The 16,079-nt window shown below is 35.0% G+C and overlaps 1 protein-coding gene across 1 annotated transcript in view; it reads left to right on the forward strand.

Moving 5' to 3' along the window:
• LOC131064398 (alpha-mannosidase) overlaps positions 1–16,079 on the forward strand; it is a 386,960-nt gene that overhangs the window by 88,406 nt on the left and 282,475 nt on the right. Inside the window, exons 15-16 of the mRNA XM_057998531.2 lie at positions 2,913–3,126; positions 3,310–3,449. Coding sequence (XP_057854514.1) covers positions 2,913–3,126; positions 3,310–3,449 — 354 coding nt within the window. The remainder of the gene's footprint in view (positions 1–2,912; positions 3,127–3,309; positions 3,450–16,079) is intronic.

Genomic DNA, 16,079 nt, shown 5'->3' on the forward strand with positions numbered 1-16,079 from the left:
GAAGTTATTCAAGAAAAGACAAGACTGTGAATAATCATTGCTAAGGACGTGAATAAAGCAATAATAATTTGCAGCAATTTATACAACATCAAGGTTAATACATAATCAAAGAAAATATATGCGATTCCTATTAAGGTGGCAAACAATTTAACATGATGGCCGAAGTATCTATTGTTTTCTATAATACATATGAATGTCTTGATCGCCCAAGTCTAAGTCGTTCAAGTAAAGAAGCTGAGGCACATTCTAAAGACAGCGATGTTTATAAGAAAATAACAAATCATTGATTCAGGAGACATTGGACAGTTCTAGTTAAAAAAAGCAATATAATTATAATGATTCTTAATTCTTTAAGGAATGGCGATTAATAAAGACTTATTAAAGAACATCTTTTGTATGCAGCGATTATATGATGATCAAGACAGAGATTAGTACTAAACAAATGTAGTGATCAAGGAAGTATATTGAGAATGCTTGATACCAAAGGTTGCGATCAAGAAACAAAGCACCCAACCATTGATTAAAATCCACCAATTCATACAATGAAGGGACATGAGATAAAAGCACGATTCGGTTTTAGTAATTATCTTCAATAAGGTGGAGATTCAAAGTGAAAGGATTAACAACAATTAATAAAGACACGTGTCTTAAATGAAGCATCCATCCAAAAGGATTTGACCCTTGAGATTTGAAGATTTAAATAGATATTCAAATGAAGATGGAGAGGAGAAAAAAGAATCTGATAGATTTCATACACTGATAAAAAACCATTGTATGAACATTATTACAAACTTGTGAAGGAATAAGTAAAGACTTTCATTGCAGATCTGAAAGAGAGTGTGTGGGTATTTAAAGGTGAAATAAAGAGCGCCATCATAGAGAACTTAAGAAGAAAGTATTGTGCAACCCATTCCAGATTTGTAAAGCAATTGGAAGAGGAAAAACTGGCAGCATTGATTGGGAAGATTGTTGTCTTAGGACTACATAAAGGCAATCCTCAATCGGGGACATTACAATGTATATATACATAAAGGCAATCCATACAAATATAGATGTATGTATATGTATATATGTATATAAGTATATATATATCAAGTACCCAAACGCACCGTACCCAAGAGAAAAAAAATTGCTGTATTGGTGTAATTGTATCCCGTACATACTCCCACTACTTATTGGGATCTCGTCATATAAGAAATTTGATTACAATGAGGGGGTCTGGAAGTGGAGACTAGAATCAAGAACTTAAAAAATTAAAATTATCACTATTAGATGCCAATTGATAAAGATAAATATTAAATATTTAACTAACAAATGGCATTTAATATTTGTCCTCATCACTCCCATTTTGGCATTTGGCATTGATCAATGATAAAGTATCATACTATCAAATGTATTTAGTTTCACATTTCTGTATAGTTCTTAAATTTTTCTATATATATATATATGTATACGTTTATATATGTACATGTATATATGCACATATGCATATATACATATACATATATGCATACATCCACATATATATACACACACACATATATACATATATACATATATAATCTACATATATGTGTATATATATACACATATATGTAGATTATATATATGTATGTATATATATACATATATATGTATATCTATGTGTATATGTATATATATGTGTGTGTGTGTGTGTGTATAAATATATATACGTATGTCGGGCTTATTTGATGCGCGTGGTTTGTGGGCTATTGCGTGCATCCTTAGAGGACTAGTCTCACCTTAGCTCACCCCTTCATGAACCCCAAGGTAAGGCAGGTTGGGCGTTGGGTTGAGATGCGGGGATATCTTTGAGTTAACAAATATATATACACATGCATGTATATATAAATCTATATATACAATATACATACATACACACACACACACACACATATATATCATGTACCTAAACGTGTCGTATCCAAGGGAAAAAATTTGCTGTACTAGGGTAATCGTATCCTATGCCTGTACTGGAAAGTTAGGAATAAGTCATTACAATATAAATAATCCAATGATGATAGCACTATTTTTATGTAAATATCAATGATAAAAAAGGAATACTTTGAACAATAATGCAGAATGACAATACCTGATTTTTATAACCAACTGTAGGAAACAAAATCAGCACCATTCCATTTGATGTGGCTGCTATAAAAAGATGCATGTTTCTGAATGATATAGCATTGTTGAAAGCCCAAGTGACCACCAATTAAATACTGAAATGGAACATCAAGTTGTATGGTTCTTGCTTGGACTAGAACAACACTCTTTATAAAAGTGTGACTGATTGTAATACCCAAAAAGATTGCTCAAACTGAAATATAACAACCCAAAAATCTGCAAATACTTCCTAGAATGTTGTATGACAGATTGCAGGTGAGAAATATAGTTAACAAAGTTATATTTCCTTGCCCAAATGATACAGTCAGACATGATAGCATATTTACATAGTACAACAAATCCCTTTTTATTCTCTTCTGTAGAGTAGAGAATGTATAGTAGACAAAATGTTGATTAGCAAGCAAAAGTTGATAAAAATCAGCTACACCAAAAATCTTTGACCCTTCAATAATTTGGTATTGCCTAAAATATTATGTTGTTGATTGGAAAAATATCATATATAAAGCTCCAGAAACACAAATTAATAACATCTGTTGTCAACATAGCTGAATATCATATTATAATTTTGAAAATTTGAAACCCTTTGAAAATTTCATATTATAAATTTGAAATTTTTTATGTTAATAAAATAAATCACTTTGGAGTGAGCATTTTTACTGTTAGGGTGTTAGTTGTGGCTATGTAATATGTTTTATTTATTGATTTGATGTATGATTTATATATAGAAGTTAGTCCTCACTTTTTTTTCAAAAATATTTCTCTACCAGGTAAACGATGAATCTCTTATCGTGAAAGATTCTGATGGCAACATAGTTGAGTCGCAGCTTGTACCTCTAGAAAATTCATCAATCATTTTGACAAGCTCCCACAAGAAAGAAAATCTAGGCATATCGTCAGAGAAAAGTCCTCTTTTTTCACTTTTTTTTCAAGTGTCTGTGCCACCCCTTGGGTTCAGCACATATATTATCTCAAAAGACAATGGTAAAATATCTCTCTTTGCTTAAATGATTTTCCCATCTCACTGAGCATCATAACTTTTAATTTTTGAAATGACCAAGGTTGGTCTAAGAATGTGCATTTTAGAAAAGTACTATCCTAGGAAGAATAATTAATTAGAAAGTTATTATAATAAATTTTTAATCTTTCAGTCACCTTTATGCACAGGAAGCAGATCTGTCCTGTCAACCAAACAAACAGCACCAGTGAATGAAAGCACAACATATGAAGCTGGACCGGGCAACTTCACAATGTCCTTTTCCTCTTTATCTGGTCAACTACAACAAATATCAAATTCCAGGACAGGGGTACATCACTGGTCCTTAATTTCAACCCTCTCATACAAGAATGCCTTTACATGCACCGGTTTAATAAATTCTTGAAAGCGTGGAGTTAAAGAAAATGTTAAACTGATATGCATATATTCTTGAAGTCATGGTTCCATCATTGTGTTATTTATTTTATATACACCAAAATCTATGCAGAGACAAAAGTACGAAGCATTGAAAAATAAATGTGAAAACCTTGGAACAAATATCAAAATACTTAATGTTTGTTCACATAAATGAACAGGAGGATGGATCTCTGTTTTAAGTTTCTGTCTGGCAGTTGGCTTGACATTGGCAATACATGTGACATTAGTTGATGCTTTACATAGTTATGAATAGGAGAGAGGGCACCATACTGTTGGATGTTTGAATTCCATCCTTAACAAGCTCTGTGGTCTAGGAAATAGTTATAGCGTTTATGTTTATCATCCAGTTCCCCTGTTCCCAACTTTTAATTCTTACAAGGCTAAGGTTAGGGAACCAAATATTTTTACATATATAGATTAACATAAATAATTCTTCACCATAACTCACCCACAAATTGATTTTAACATGACAAGGAACACTTGTATTAGAATTATAGGATTTGCAGTTCAAAGTTATTGTGCAGTGGACCCACTGCTGTTTCAAGTCACAAGCAGCCATTCTTCAAATTGAATTTCTCATGATTGCCCAACTTCCTAGAATTTTAGCACACCAGAATGTGTAGGATATTCATACAGAAATATATATATCTTCAAAGACTTTGGTTATCTGATGAACACATATTTCTCTTTTACAGCTTACCACAGTGCAAGGTAATGTTTACTGGGCCGGTAACTCCATGTACAGAGTTTCCTTCACCAGGTTTATGTAAGCATTAATGCTATGTTTTAGGCTGCAACTTGAACTCATTTACTTATGAATGAATCTATTTCTACTGATATTGTGGCAGATAATGGATTCTTTCCCTTTTTATCTTAGTAGGAATTGGAAATAATGCTCACCTGCTTCCTTGTATTATTATTTATTTTTGTGCAAAATAAAAATCATTTAAAAATTAATTTTAAATTTTTGTTTCTTTTCTTTCATTTCTGGTAAAATAGAACCATATTAAGTAAAGATATTTATATATGACATCATGCCATAAAATGGCCCAACTTCCAGCAATTGTATAATTCAGAAAATGCAGCTTCATCAACCAACCACTATGACTTTGGATGTTAAACAAAAACACTCATTTTTATAAAGTACATTTGCTCCTATGAGAAGGTCGATTTGGAGAAAGGAGAAATGAAATGTAATTTCAAAATAATGTGAAGTGAATGTGCATTTGGGTTTGGCGTTCATTTGGAGGGAATGTGAATTTGAATTTGGAGACACAAAGTCGAGGAATAAGAGTGTTGGGCTTTTGTTTTTGGTATCCAAATTTTTTTATAATGAAATGTTGCCGAAATGCAGAGTGAAAGCTTCGGGGAACGCTTACTTCCTAGCCATAGCTTGATTTTTTGCTTGCAATACAACTAGCCGAGCTAGAGACTGCTCTTCATTCAGAGGAGTGGATTGAAGATAATGTTGCAGATTTATATATTATATTTCTGATTTTTGGGAGTGCTGTAGTGTGTTCTTGTTGCTAGTCGCGGAGTGTGCTGAAGTGGATTTTGGGTCGCAGGTCTCAGTGTGTCATTCTCCTCGTTCTGGGTATTTCATCTATCTTTCTTTATGGTTTAGACGATTCATTTTGCAAGTTTATAGAGCTTAAAATGGTGTTTTGAATTTTATTTTTGCAAAATCGTACCTTAACTGGCCGTACCAGGTGGCTTAGCACTTTGGAATTCGTGCTTAAATTATTGGGGTCAATTTGCCATGGTTAGTTGTCCTAGGAATGATCGCCTACCTCCTAGTGATCATTTGTTTTCAGTTTCGTGTCATTTGGTTAAGAATTGGGTGAGTTGTGAGTGTTTTAGTGGGATTTGTAGTTGATGGTCTGTGTGTTTTTAGTGTGCTGGGAGTATATCAGAATTAGAGTTTTTGGTGTTTGGAGTTGGTTTTGGGGTGTGTGAGTTCATTAGGGTGAAGAGAAAGGACTTGGTTTCATTTGCAGCTGTTGGTCATGTTATTGCACTTGGTTCATCACTCTTATATGCTATGATTCATATTGTAATGCTGGTAGTAGTCCTAACAACAGTTTCTATTGTTCTTTCCTATCCCACTGCATAAGTGGAAGAGGCTGGTCTTGCCGCCTATCTTTGGAATAGTGATTTCCCTTAAATTGGAATCCATATTGTGCATTGTAAAGTTGGTTAGTAGTACTAACAGCTATCTAATTGGATTATTGCTCTTAGTCCCACTACATAGTAGAAGAGGCTGGCTTTTCCGCCCATTTTGAATATTGTAATGCTGTCCTCCCGCTGCATAAGCGGTAGAGTTGATTGTAATTTCATCTCTAGTCCTCCCGTTGAACAAGCGGTTGAGTGATTGCATTTTTCAGTTCTTTAGCTTGTCCTTGGTCGTTTTACTGCCAAGTGATTGCATTGTTTTCATTATCTCGCTGTATAAGCGGAAGGGGCTGGCTTGCCGCCCAAAGTTTGTAATCATTTTCAGTTATTGGCATCTAACGATCCCCTCGACACTGTATGCTCTCATCCTCCCAGATTGGGCTCTTGGTGATCAAAAAGTGGAGAGTTATTTTCAGCAGCATTTGGTTTTCATTTGCTAACCATAACAAGTGTTGTGTTGAATGTAATTGTGGAAAAAATTTGGGAAAAATTAAGGGGGATATTACAGTGGTATCAGAGTTGGTTTTTCTACCAGCCTGTGTGTTTCGAGTGATCAGAGTTCTCTTTGAGTGATAGAGAATAGTAGTTGATTCAATTGCAGAGAGAACATCAGATCAAAATGTTTCCATTGGGGCTGTGCAGAGAGTTGAGAAAAAGTTCGACACTATGATGGACATGATGTCCCAGTTGATCAAATTCTCCATGAGTGATAGAGAAATCGGTTATTCCTGCCATTCTGTGCTTTTAGCAGAAATTCATAATTTAATTATGTGTTCATATGAGGAGAAGATTAGAGAAGAAGTTTTTGGCATGTTTGAGGAATATGATACACTTCCTCAAATCATTAAGGAAGAATTACCTTTCAATTGTTTCATGAACCACCATTCAAAATTATGCTACAAGATTGAGTTTGCAAAGAAAAAATACCATATGATAGCTCTTACTCTATTTGCTCAAGAAGAGGAAAGAAAAACTTCAAGTGAGGAGCTTGAGAATGTTGATGATGATTCCCATGTCATGCATGCACCTACCATTGATGAGGTTGTCATTCAAGAAGAGGAAAAATCAATATTTGAGGTTGTGCATGATGAACCCCTTAATGTTGCTTATGGAGCTAGTGATGGTGTTGAATGCACTCATGCGCTTTCAAAGGAAGAGTAAATGAAGATTGAAGAAGATATTATCATTCAGATTATAGAACCAGCTATGATAGATCAGCCACAAGGAGGTGTGTGTTCTTTTGGTTCCCCTCTAATTGAGCCTAGCATTGTTTCATCACCTTCACCTCATCTTGGCAAGGAATCAAACCTTGGTTTGGGATTTGTTGGGCATAATGATGATAAGACAAGCTTCGAAGAGGAGGTACATGAGACTTGGGGCATCCATGGAGTCACTGCTGAAAGGTATGACAAAGATTTTTATTTTGGTATTTATCATAGAAGCTTGGAAAGTCAATTTGTGGTTTCCAATGATAACCCATTGTTTGAGATGGGTATAGTGAAAACATATGACAATCCACTTTTTGAGAATTCACTTTTTGAGTGGGAAGATGAAACATCACTTGGTTCTAGCATTGCTCTAGGTGAGAATAGCAAGGTGTGGAAATTAAGAGAAGATTCAAGATCTAAGTTGGATGATACGTGGAGCTATGGCGAGCACTTTTTAACTAAACAAAGTAATCAACCCTTTAGCACTTGGGATCTGGGTGTGATGGCACCTAGCGATGACAAGGAACCTGTGTGGGATGAATTTCCCTTTGATCCTGATGAAACTCAAAAAACAAATTGTGTTGTAGAGTTAAAGGACCATACGGTTCTTGATGATGGAAAGTTTAAAGAGGCTCTAAAATGCAAATCTGATTTACCTATTCATGAAGTTGGTAGTAAGCAAAAAGTTGAAGATTTAGTAGAATATGATCCTCTTCATGATATTGAGCAATTGTAGCTAGTTGGTGGAGTTAGATGAGAGTCTTGGAGCAGCTATGGGGGCAGCGATTGCAAGAAACAAAGTTCTGATTTTTTCTTGTTGCCTATCAGCAGTACACCATCTTTGAATTCTTATGAATGGGATGGTCAATTCAAGGTGATTGTTGTAAAAGAAATGCAAGCTCTATCCCAATTTGATCACACACTAGTTTGATTGAAGAACTCTATTGGAAGGCTCAAATGGATGAGAGATAGAAAGGGGTTAAGGATGAAGTTACTCTCCCTAATCTGCAACTTATCAAAGACTCTTTGGAAATATTGAAATCAGATTACATACAATTGAAGATCAAGATTATGCCTCCGAACTTGCAAGGAAGACCACTAGTGCATTCCAAGGGGAAGAGAGGAAAGTTGAAGAGCTTACTCTTGAGCTTGAGTCAACTAAGGACATGTTAGGAAATATTCAATTGGCTCTAATGGAGTTGGAAGATCAGTTTGCTGATTTCAAACTTTTAAGGGAGCAAGAGAATGCACAAAGAGCTGAAGAAACGAGCAAGTTATTGGTGAGCTTGATAGCCTTCAAGAAGAGTTTGATCTTGAAAACTTCAGAAGAAAAACAAAGGTTGCATGTGTAGATTCGGATCAGCAAGATGGAAGTAAGAAAGAAGAAAGGGATGGCTTCCAAGTTCTTGGAAACCCTCTCTTTGTGATGTATGATTTTAACATCTTTGGCATCAAGATGTTGTCTAAACACAATTTAGAAGTCATCCAAGGTTTCATCGCAGCAGCAAGGAGTGAAGATATCATATTTGTTACTCACGAAGTAGGGGAGAAAGGACCAGAATGTGGTGATTGCATGCTTGATAACCCATTTCTTGGGTTGAATAATAATAAGGCTCATACTATTCCATTTTGGGAGTTGGATTTGAGGACAACATTTGCTCCATACTCCAATGTTGTTAAAGCTTTCATGGTTAGGCTTCAAGGGTTCACTAGAGGAGACATCAATTTCTTAAGTATGCACTTGGTCCTCACTAGTACTTAGGGATGTGTTGAGTTTTCTTTTCAGTGTGTTGAAAATCACTTTCGGTTGGGAATCCAAGCTCGAGATCGTCAACATGGTCTGATGGAGCTTGTTACCTGTGGGAAGAAGGATCTTTGGAGGGATAAGGAAAAAGTTTTCAGTCTTGATGGTGCTGTTCCTTTCTTTACCAGCCACTTGATGGTTCCTTTTGCTCATCAACTAGTGGATTGGGAAGATATTCTCAACAAATGATGGTTCTATGTGGAGTTGGAGTCACTAGAGAGGATATTTCCAGCCTTGAACGTGAGCATATGTGTTGTTTTGGATGATGATTTCTTGTGTTGCAGTAGCTGTTCATCTTCTTGGATGCTGATTTTCCTAAAATCAGATCTCAAGTCAATCATTTCAGACTTGGTGGGCTGCTTGTGTACTCTTCTTTAGACTTCACAGAGGACGGGTTTATGGTCTCAAGTGAGAGGTATGGCTAGTTGGGGCAATTAGTATCCATGTATGGGAAGTGTTCAAGCTCTAACTAGAGGTTATCCTTATGCCTTGCCTTCTACGTATGATTGGGATAGCGAACCTTTGCTTTCTATGGTTCATCATTTTGAGGTGCTTGGAGTGGGAACTATAAGAGATTTCAGAAGTCTCCATGGTTGTATCAGAATAATTCAATTGAGGCCTAGTAGATTCATGTGGAGTTATGGGGATGAGGTTGTTGAGCTCTGGCAAAGGATTGTTTTCATCTTCGCAGGGAGATTTGGAGAAGTCACATTTAGAATCATGGATTTGCTTGACACCTTGGGAAGATATATTGTGGAGTTTGATCGTGAGTTGAGGAGGCCTTATTTCCTATTGCCCAGGCTTGTGATAAACAGTGGCATTATTGATATTGATTACTCAAAGGTTTATGGGCATGAGATGCTGCATGATATTGATTTCATTCCTTTAAGGTTTTTTTGTTTGATTAGCATGGATGGTAACATTTTGGAGTTACAAGGGAGGTTGGTGCAGTTTTGGCATGATGTTTTCATTGATGTGATCAGAGTGGCGCAACATCGGCATGGTGCGTTCTTCTTGAGATGAACATGGGACCCTGAGATCCTACTTGCTTGGGTGTGGATCAATTTAAAATTTTCTGGAGCTGTGATGGCATTGCTTGAGGACAAGCAATTTTGGGAAGGGCGGATTGTAATGTCCCCTTCTCCACAGTGATTAGTTCGGTTGGCCGTTAGCCTATTTCAAAGGGCCGTAGGCTAGTTGGGAGCAGAAATTAGGGTTTCTTATTTTCTAGGAGGATTCTTTGGTGTTTTCAGGGGGTGTATGTGGGAGTTTGACAGTTTGGATTTTGGATTCCTTCTGGGTTTTCAGAGAGCTTCAAGATGGTTCGACATGCATCTGCATCGGATGAATTTTTCAGGACTTACTATTTTTAGTAAGTGTGACAGCTGCTCAGAATGTGGTTAAAATCACTTTGGAAACATTTACTATTTTTAACAGTATGCTATTTTTAGTAAGTGCTATTTTTAGCAGTTCTATTTTTAGCAGGATATCAACAGGCTTGTGCAGATAGCTATTTCTGGCAAGTCAGTTTGAGCAGTTGGTCTTCCAAGCTTTTTTGGGTGCTATAGGGTTCTTCAACTCAGTTCAGTGACTATTTCTCTCAGCTTGTTTCCCCATTTCCTTGGAGCTTGTTTTGGCAGGTTCAATATTTGATGAAAAATGGTGTTTTAAATTAAATTATAACTTAAGGCAAAGGTTGGATGATTTATTTTAAAGGGATTGCTTAAGTTATATTGATATCTAAGTCATTTCCTTAATTATATATTGGGCAATTTATTGTTGAGGAAAAATACTTTATAAAGTGAAATATTAATAAGGCAAGATAGACGCCTTCTAGAGAAATAAGTTAATTTTATAATATATTTCACTTATCTACCTTGGATGCCACATTATTATTTTATTGTCATTTTTATAAAGTATATTTGCTCCTATGAGAAGGTCGATTTGGAGAAAAGAGAAATGAAATGTAATTTCAAAATAATGTGAAGTGAATGTGCATTTGGGTTTGATGTTCATTTGGAGGGAATGTGAATTTGAATTTGGAGACACTAAGTCTATAAATAAGAGTGTTGGGCTCTTGTTTTTGGTATCCAAGAATTTTTATAATGAAATGCTGCCGAAATGTAGAATGAAAGCTTCGGGGAATGCTTACCTCCTAGCCGTAGCTTGATTTCTTGCTTGCAATACAACAACTAGTCGAGCAAGAGATTGTTCTTCATTCAAAGGAGTGGATTGAACATAATGTTGCAGATTTATATATTAGATTTCTGATTTTTGGGAGTGTTGTAGTGTGTTCTTGTTGCTAGTCGCGGAGTGTGTTGAAGTGGATTTTGGGTCGCAGGTCTTAGTGTCATTCTCCTCGTTCTGGGCATTTCATCTTTCTTTATGGTTTAGGCGATTCATTTTGCAAGTTTATAGAGCTTAAAATGGTGTTTTGGATTTTATTTTTGCAAAATCGTACCTTAGCTGGCCGTACCATGTGGCTTAGCACTTTGGAATGCGTGCATACATTATTGGGGTCGGTTTGCCATGTTTTGTTTTCCTAGGACTGATTGCCTACCTCCTATTGATCATTTGTTTTTTCAGTTTCGTGTCATTTGCTCAAGAATTGGGTGAGTTGTGAGTGTTTAGTGGGATTTGGTGTTGATGGTCTGTGTGTTTTCAGTGTGCTGGGAGTATATCAAAATTAGAGTTTTTGGTGTTTGGAGTTGGTTTTGGGGTGTGTGAGTGTGATAAGCCCTACGGTATCACCAGATGTAAAATTATTTAATAATGTTAATATATATGGATTAATTAAATAAGGTTATTGTAAATAATGATTAAAATGATAATATAAGTAATATATTAAAAATAAAGGAAATATATTTAATATATAAAGAAAAGTGTCATTTAATATTTAATATATTTTAATAAAGAAAAGTGTATTTAATAATTAATATATTTTAAATGGCAATGGACAATGTAATATTTAATATATTTTAAACGCCCCTATTCAAAGCATAATGTAATTATACTATAACGAGCCCCCCCCACCCCCCCCGCCGATTACCCTCGCATGAAGTGGTGCAATGGTAAATTGCAGCCTTCATGCGGAAGGAGACCCGTGGAGGGGTACAACCCTTCACGGGGTATAAAGGGGTCAGGAGCACGGAACATGAAGGGGAGGAAGGCAGTGGAATGGTAAGGAGAGACTGCGATGAGAAATAACCACAGATCGGGCACTATTGTTGCAGAGCAGGTAAGTAATAAAGTAATTTTTTATACATATGTTAATGGTTACTTACTATATGTATTAATGAATATAAGTAATTAATATTCTAATATATATATCAATGAATGAGATTTTAATAGATATGTAATTAATGAAATTAATGCATATTTAATATATATATGTTAATGAATGTAATTAATGTATTTTTAATATATATGATAATGTATATTTTAATGTAGACATTAATGAATGGTTTTTAGATATTAAGGAATATGTGTAAACCATGTGTAATGAATTTGTGAAAATATATGTTAATGAACGCATATTAATGAATAGTTAAAAATATATGTTAATAAATAAAAGTGAATACATGTTAAGTTAGGACCATGTAAATGTGGATTATGAAATGGAAAATAGTAATAAATGGTAAAATGTAAATGTGATTGTATGATGGAGGCTATAGGGAGGAAACTCCCTTAGCCTAATAGAGGGATTATGATAATCCCTAGTAGGCAGTATATACTGAATTTCTATATGCATATATATGGCTTGGTCGAGTAAGCTCATCCAAGAAGAGATGGATCTGACCGGTCCCCTCTGATGGACTTGGATGATGAGATGCATCATCCAAGGCAAGGAATTGACATAGGGTCTTCCTTGGATGGCTTGGGTGTAATTACACCCAAGACAGGAATCGAATTAACCTTCGATTTCCTAGATGGCTTGGGTTTAAGTAGTTGCATCCAAGACAGGAATCAAATTAACCCTTGATTTCTTGGATGGCTTGGGTGTAAGAAATTACATCCAAGACAGGGATTGAATTCACCTTCGATTTCTTGGAAAGCTTGGAACCAATATGGGTTCCAAGAAGGCGAGCTTCACAACCGCCTAAGGACATATCTCCGTATGGCATTCGTATCCTTTTTATTAAATAAGAATTTTGATCAGTGTTAATTAAGTATTTTAAGATAAATTGCAAGTTAGATTAGTTAAATATATATATATTTGTTGTATTCTAACAAATCTATTTTGCAGGATAGTGATCTCTACTAGTAGGGACACTACAGTGGTATCAAAGCATAATCCTGCCAACCTGTGGGAAGGATTCTTAGTTTATGATCACATATCAGAGAAAGAAAGGCGCAAAAGCAATGGTCGATCAATTAGCCAAACAACTTCAAACTTTCATGGAGCAAACCAATGAGAAATTCGAAAGAATGAGCCAATTAATCCTCCAAAGTACAAATAGTAAGAATAGAGATATGCCAAACCCTAGACGAGAGACACACTCTAATTACGCCGATAACGAACGATCTCCTCAGAGTTCTAGACAAACAATTCCGGAATTTCTTCCTAGAGAGGAACATGTGGGGGATGAAGAGGAACCAGCCACACTTGGAGTGGAAGAAATCGCCCAAATTTATGCTAGATTAGAGCCAGAAGTTCAAAGGGTGGTTTCCTTTAGGGACTTTTGTGAGTCCAAGACTAATGAAGGTAGAAGGAGAAAACCTATGGGTAAAGACCTCAAAGCTAAAGTCAACAAGATGTCCCTACCATGCTTTGATGGGTCAGGGAAGGATATCGCCCAAGCTTGGGTAGAAAAACTAGATACATACCTTTCATACAGCCCCATGACCGAAGGAGATGCTATAAAATTTGCCATACTACATTTAACCGGAACAACCCATAATTGGTGGCATAACGGTCTCATTACCCTAGGACACAAAATTGTCTCCACCTACAATGAGTTTACCCAAAAGCTCATTAGCCGGTTCGACCAAAAGGACTCCGAATGGTACTTCCAAGAGTTAACACACCTTAAGCAATCATGAACCATTGAAGACTATATAGACCAATTCCAAAACCTATCAGTAATGGTCCCCGACCTATCCCAGAGAAGGCTTACCTACATGTTTTTAGAAGGCTTGAAAGACTATTAAAATTTTTGTAAAACCCCTGGAACCACAGAATTTAGGAGAGGCCATTAAGAAAACTAGGATGGTCGAATTTAGTGCTTCCAAGATTACCTCAACCAAGACACCCCATAGGAATGAGGGACTGCCGGGAGAAGCCTTGCCGCTTTTGCAAGAAACCTTGGAGTTTGAATCACCAATGTAAGGAGAGAGAAGAACTCATGGAGAAAGGGTTATGTTTCAAATGCAGGGCTCCATGGGGGAAAGGCCATGAATGTAAAAGAGGACAGTTAAATAACACAAAAGAAATATGGGATGAGGAAAGACCCTATAAAAGGGCCAGATTTGAAAACAACGAACCAAGTACCTTGGCAGTCATCACTCAAGGAAGTGAGAATAGATGCTTCAAACTCAAAGGGACTATCAAAGGACAAAAAGTAATCTCATTAGCCGACACAGGAGCCTCACATGACTTCATTAGCAAACACTTAGCAGCAAAGAGAAGGTTAAAAACCCAAGAGTTTGGAGGGTTTGAAGTGATCATGCGCAACGGAGTCATAAACAGGTGCACTAAAATTATACCTCAATTGGAAGTCTGTAATGTCCCCGTTAGTGACTTACCTTGGTTTAGTCTTGAGTCAACAATTTTAACTCAATGTGAGAATTATAAAATATAAAGTCATCAATTCTAAAGAGATTTTATTATAATGTTTAATTTATAATAGTAAGAGTAGTTTATTAATCAATTTATTTATTAACTTCTTTATTCCATATATATGTTTATAATTTTTTATAATATATAAATATGATCTTATTAATATTATTTCAAGTATATATGTATGTATAACAAGCAAAAATAAATCTATCATTATTATATATAGGTCTATTATCCTTATTATGATTTGAATATATACATAATTAAGTAAATGAAATAACTTATATTACTAATTATTTATGTATTTACTAATTATCTATTATATAAGTTATTAATGGTCCACAAAACCATTAACTCTCTTCATATAATAATTTCTATTGATAATACAAGAATATTACTTTAAATTTTATAAGAAATTTATTATCCTTCCTATTATATTTATACTTTAATATTCTTATCATATTATCTATAAATTTATTTATTGAAATGGTGATCGATCAATAGTAAGACATGACTCCTCCTTACCAATTAAATTGGTGACTGCTATTCTCCATTTGACCGAACTGCCTTTTTTTTCCTTATTATGAATGCAATCTTCACTGTTAAAGTATGCTATATATCGACTGTTGTTCCTGATATTATTTTTACGTATATGCACATGGAATTTGCTACTGACTGAGAGTATATAATATTCCCTATATAATCTTTTAAAGTATATGCAAGTTTTACTATTGCTGACCGACTGGATCGGATCGCTTATTTAATACGAGGCTTGTAATGGTGAGGATCTAGTGATTGCCGGTAATAGGCTATCGCTGTTTCACATCTTACTTGGGTGGTTCTTGCAATTAGTGGATATTGTCTCTGCCTATCAACTCTTTCTTACATGTGTGGAAGATCATGTTGATTGCTGCTCTCCAAGAGAAAATCCGAAAATGGTTGAAGATCTAAAATAAAACACCCTTCCTGAATCGAATCTGAAAGAATACATTAATATACCTTGTATTCAGACATGAAAGGCTCGGTTCCCAATTGATGTCTATTCTTTACTACCTATCTCTTCTAGAGATCGCATCTCTTCACAAGAGTTCGTAACTGGTATGCAATAGTAATTAATTGATGATGGTTAAGGGGTCTTAATCGCATACCTTGACATTTGTTATAACTAATTCAATTCACTATCGATGATTATTATGTTATCATTGCATTATTTTATTGATATTAAACTCATACCCGATAACCATCGTGTGGGTAGATAGTCAATGATAATAGGTTTTCTAATGATTGGCCATCTGACTACTTCGTTGTATTCTTTTATTGTCATCTCATATTATTATATTACTTTATTTGATTTGAATATTTCAAAAATATTATTATTATTTAAATAAATAGTAAATAAATAATAATATTTAATAAATAAATCGCTAATAATTTCAAATAATCATTTTTTGATAAATATAGTAATTAATAATAGTAATTGTTTGTACATATAACTTACTTAATCCATCGGTTAAGATTACCTATTTATATTATGATTACAAGGTTTCAATATAACGAATA

The sequence above is a fragment of the Cryptomeria japonica genome, chromosome 5 (assembly GCF_030272615.1).
Source record: "Cryptomeria japonica chromosome 5, Sugi_1.0, whole genome shotgun sequence".
Taxonomy (NCBI): Eukaryota; Viridiplantae; Streptophyta; class Pinopsida; order Cupressales; family Cupressaceae; genus Cryptomeria; species Cryptomeria japonica.